At 35.1% G+C, this 5318-nt stretch overlaps 1 protein-coding gene across 1 annotated transcript; it reads right to left on the minus strand.

Moving 5' to 3' along the window:
- Positions 1 to 619: 619 nt before the first annotated feature.
- On the minus strand, positions 620 to 4973 carry LOC101498009 (uncharacterized). Its single transcript, XM_004490603.4, has 2 exons — positions 3837 to 4973; positions 620 to 1295 (listed from the first exon to the last, which is right to left on the minus strand). The coding sequence occupies exons 1-2, from the start codon at positions 4602 to 4604 to the stop codon at positions 1080 to 1082; spliced, it is 984 nt and encodes a 327-aa protein (XP_004490660.1). The 5' UTR covers positions 4605 to 4973; the 3' UTR covers positions 620 to 1079.
- Positions 4974 to 5318: the final 345 nt, after the last annotated feature.

Here is a 5318-nt window from a genome sequence, read left to right on the forward strand (position 1 = left end):
TCAAGTCACTTTAGGATGTTGCACTTTAAATATTTTGATACTTGCAAATATTTTATGCAATTTTAAAAACCTTACAACTTTAGTTATATTGGTACATGATGAATTTTATCATTTTAATAATTTTGTTAATTGTGTTTATATATATTAGTTGCTAATAAAATAGTGAAAATAAGTTATTTTGATAAATTAAGATTGTCATTTTTTAACAAAAAAAATATATATAATCAATAAATTAACCATTAAATTAAAAAAAAAAAAAAAAAAAAAACCGTAGCGCCCTAGATAAACGTGGTATAGATTTTTTACTAAAAAAATATTTAATGGTGGGGATGTGGTTCTTGAGGCGAAACGGCAGAGATTCTCACAAGACCATGGGGGTTGAGTCGCGAGTTTGATGATGGGTTGTGTTGTGATGGTTTATTAATGCTATAGAGAGACTACGAAGGCATATATTGTTGGAAGAAAATGTTTGCAATCACCTATATTTGCGTGTTTTGCTATTTGCTTTGCATTTTTCTCGGATGATGTTTTCCCTATTTTTTGACTGGGAAACGTGATTTTTCTCTCTCGGGACCCTGTACAAGAGAATGGAAAACAAGTAATGGACACAAAAAGAAAATAGCTTAACCAATCTGACTTCTAAATAGCTTAGTAAGTGAAGTTGATTAGATATATGCTAACCAAATACTGTGACAGGAAATGATATCCCTCAAATTACAGATTATATCAAATAATCTTTCACATAATTAAAATTACAGTGTCACCAAACTAGTGTGTAAAATAAGTTCATGTAGCAGAGGTGTTTCCATTGAATAAATAATGCTCTGCCCAAAGCAAAAAGCTAATCCAGACAAACAAAAATGATTATGAAACCTGAGTCACCTAACAATGTGTATAAGAAAACAAGTCCCCACTTCGTAAATCAATCCGCCGCCCTCTGCATATTATTTAGAATTCAGAAGTCAGGACTTGAAGGGATTGCTAGCTCACATCTATTTGAAGCACTTTAATAGTGTTACAGACAGAATAATCTGTAGTGAAACCCACGAATGATGAATATTCTAACTTAAGGGTTTTATTTAGGTGACAGTCCCAGTATCTTTCTGCTCATTGTAATCTTGGAAAAAGGACTTTCCAGCTTCATATGTAGACCAGCAGATAGCGGCGGCAGGAGCATGAAAGAGCATCCTTGGAACCCACCCTCGCATGAGCCCTTTGTATCCATCCTTTTTCACTATTGTTTTAATAACATCACCAATTGAACCACTTTTGAACCTATCACATCCACACACACCCTGCACCATGAAACCAATGTCAAGATAAATACTCCAAGGAAAGGAAACATCGGGCTTACAAAATTCCTGCCTAATTCTCCTTGATTTACCATCATTCTTTAATATTTTTATAAACAATTTACCATCATTCTTTAATATTTTTATAAACGATTTACCATCATTCTCAACCCAAGGATGCCAAACATTCATGAACAAAACATGATCAAAATTCAAATCAAGTTCAAATAAAAAATAAACTTGATAAAACACCATATCACACAATACAAAAATAACAATTAATGAATTCTCAACCAGGTGTAACTATATGAATCAAACAACACCGTAATGCTCTAACACAATTAACAAATATATCAAAAGATAATTCATGACATGAATGTAGAAATGATAATCAAATTTGGAGCCTTTTCTTTATTAGGACATACTAAGTTATTCTGAGTTAGTGTATGATCATATAATTGTAATATAATCTTCCAAGAAACAATGGAAGATGATAAAAATTTCCAAGGATGCTAATCTGCACAAGAGGATCTTACCGGCTAACCTACATAAGATTCTACAGTAGAATCATACAATGAAGGCATCCAAGTTGAATACATGATACATCAAATGGTCTGTTGTATATATATAAAATTTCATGCTTGTAGATAAAACTGAAAAATAAATAAGATGCTACTCACAATTAATCTGTTAATTATCATTTCCAATGGTAAACAATATGTGGTTCATTGTAAAATATCACACCCTGTATTTCATTCTTTCTCATAACTGGTGTGTATACGTGATATACAATTATCAATTTACATGTAATGTATCATGCTTCTATCTAAACTAGTAGTGAAAAGTAAACAAGGTGTAGCTTATTAGCAGTCAATTATCATTTTCAACGATAAACTTTTACAGTTTGTGGAAGGATGGCCGCCATGCATCTTTTTTTTTAACTGGTGTGTATATTTCTGTGTATCATACATCATGCATGTTTCACGGTAGATAAGTGCATAGTGCATGTGTATGGAAGGTGAGGAAACGAGGGGGCGGGGGAGAGAGGATCTAAATAGGCCTAAGAATTGAAGCCTACATGTGTATGGGATAAGAAGGAAACAGGTGAGTCCAAAAGAGGGGAGACAGAAGGAGAAAGAGGGAAATAAACATAATGGACACGTGGAAGAGGGGGAGTGGACGAAGTGGATGCAGGAATCATGTAAGTAGGGAAGAGAGAATGATTATTTGGAGGGAGGGTAACCAAAAGGAAGGGGTCTCGTGGAATTAACGATTGAGCAAGGAGCTGCTCCCTCTCAATCAAGGGGGAATATATTTTTTTCTTAGGTATTATCTAGTTTTCTCCAATCTCCATCTTGTAAAGAGTATTACTTCATCTTCATTGTTGTTTCAATTCCTATATAGTTCAGGAATTAGACAGTAACAGAGGATGTGCCCTCTGATAGATAGAGTTTATCAATACATATGTATTTTCTTCCATTCTGCACATGGTTCCTATCATGTCTTAAACATGTCATGTATGTTAAATAAGGTGTTAGTAATAATAAAAGCAATTAACAGTGAACTTTATGCAGTATATCGTGGGACAGACACCTCGCATCTTTCTCATCTTCTCACCATATTTTTATTGGTTTCTTGTCTGTCAATCATCTCTTCTTAAGAAAATGTCTGTTGAGTTGAATCTCCTTTTTTTATTTTCCAACTCAGTCCTCACTCACATATGCCAAATTCTAACCTGAGAGTATAACTCTATACTTAACATGCTACTCAGAAAATTGTTGCCCCAAAGTTTTCTAATTAGTCCCTTATTTGGAAAAATCGTGCCAATGAGGTCCCTTTTTTGTTCCAAAAAGATCTCTTATTTTACATAACTTACACCAACGTGGTCCTTTTCTTACGCAATTTAAAGGGAAAGGACCACATTTAAACAAAAAATGAAACCTTTATCCACTAAGTAGGGTCAACTACATAGATCAAATCAACACCATATCACCATACTACAAATCATAGCTAAAAATAAAACTATTTACTCCAAATCACTCATAATAGTTAGATTTGAACTACCCAAACCATAACTATTTGACTATCAAACCTTCTATTAGTAATCCCCTACCAATCAAACCAGACTAACTTCCATTGGCTTCATTTTTTATACACACCGCCTCTGCTGTGACAAACATGAAAACCCCACAGAAGCACACAGAATTTGCCCATGGAACTAACAATACCAAAACACAAGCTGAAATGATCAATGGAAATAGCATCCAAGCTCCAGCCAAATATAACTATCGCATTAACAAGTCACAACCAGTGTTGTCAAATAGTCGCTATAACGTAGAAAAATTTGAACAAACAATAATTTTCCGCAATATGCGCTTGACAACACAAACACATGAATATAGCATATAAGGGCAGGACACTAATTCACAAAAGGGCAACTGTTCACATAATAAACTTTAAAAACATGCACTAGACATTAAGCAATTCAAAATCAAGAAATTATTATTATCATTTTAACTATAACTTTTATAGGTATAGATATACCTGACACTGCAATTGAGTTTTAACAACATCAAGCGGTGTTGTCACAACAGCAGCCAAACCACCAGCCGCAGCACCAGCCGTAGCATGAACAATCAACCGTTCATCATCAACACTCTCCGGCGAGACCTCACTCAATCCCCTCTTCGCCGCCTCATAGGTAGCAAAATGCACAGCCGTAAAAGGCGCATTCATCAAAACCGTAGTCCTATACGAAGCATAAAAAGCACTAAACCCTTCTTCACTCATAACCCTCTTTACACAATCAAAAACACCTTTATAACCACTATTACTCAACTGCAACCTCTGTTTCACCATATCCATCGGCGTAAAAACTGCGTCACTCGCCACGGTGGCGCAAACACCTGAAGCAGCATGAGCAGCAGCATTATTAGGGTTTCCCTGTGAAAACCGCTTTTTACAAGTTTCGTAAACGGAGAAATAAACGGCGTGGGCTGGGCCTGCACCTAGGCCCATTGCACCTATACCACGGTATAAAGCGGATGGGCCTTCCGATTGAATAATTGAACGGAAAGCTTGACGGACCGATACGGATTTAATGGGACACGAACCGAGTGCTTGCATATGAGTTTTAACGGTGTCAACGGGAAACATTGCCATGTGTTCAATGCAACCAGCGATAGATCCGGCAATCATAAATTGCCAGAAGTGAAGACCGTCGTGAGTTGACGGCGTTAACTTATTTTCTTCGGTGTGGAAATCGGGTCGGAAATCAGGGTTTTGGAACTTCGCTCTCGCTTCTGTAGCCATTACCTTGAGGAAATTGTTAACAAATTATTATTATAAAAAAAAAAAAAGGAATGGAAATCAATAAGACTATGTGATTAGGGTAATAAGATGGTGCAAAATTCGATTTATTGTTATGTTGTGGATTGGGGATTTGAGAGGCTTTTGTGCCATAAACTAAGAGAGGAGAAATAATTGGGTTTCTTTGTTTGAAGTGGTGAATTAGAATTTTGAAGAATTAGGGAGAGAGTAGAGGAAGGAAGGAGCGTGAATTGAATTGAACAAGGTGATTGATTGCGTGGTGGACTTTGTGTTTGATAAGTTAATTATATTAGGGTTCCAAATATTTGGGAATGGGACTTTTCTATCGTTTCTATTTTCACGTTCAAGTATAATCTTTTTTTTTTACTCAACATCAATCTTAATACCGACTTCCATAATATATAAAAAAATATCGACTTCAATTACAAAAACAAGGTTAAATATGGACAACATTGGATCTAACGGCCAAAAGATATAGTAGCATTCTTTTTCACGCACCCATACTACATTCATTCCATCTCATTCATATACCACGATTTTGAGTGAGTTTTGTGACATGGTATTTATCTTAATAATAACTATTGATCTTATCATATTAGTATATGATTTTAACCTTCATCAATCAATTTATACAACTAATAAGTGTTACTTTTAAGGTAAAATTGTTTACATTGCATGTCCATTAGATCCTTATTA

Source organism: Cicer arietinum, chromosome 2, assembly GCF_000331145.2.
Source record: "Cicer arietinum cultivar CDC Frontier isolate Library 1 chromosome 2, Cicar.CDCFrontier_v2.0, whole genome shotgun sequence".
Taxonomy (NCBI): Eukaryota; Viridiplantae; Streptophyta; class Magnoliopsida; order Fabales; family Fabaceae; genus Cicer; species Cicer arietinum.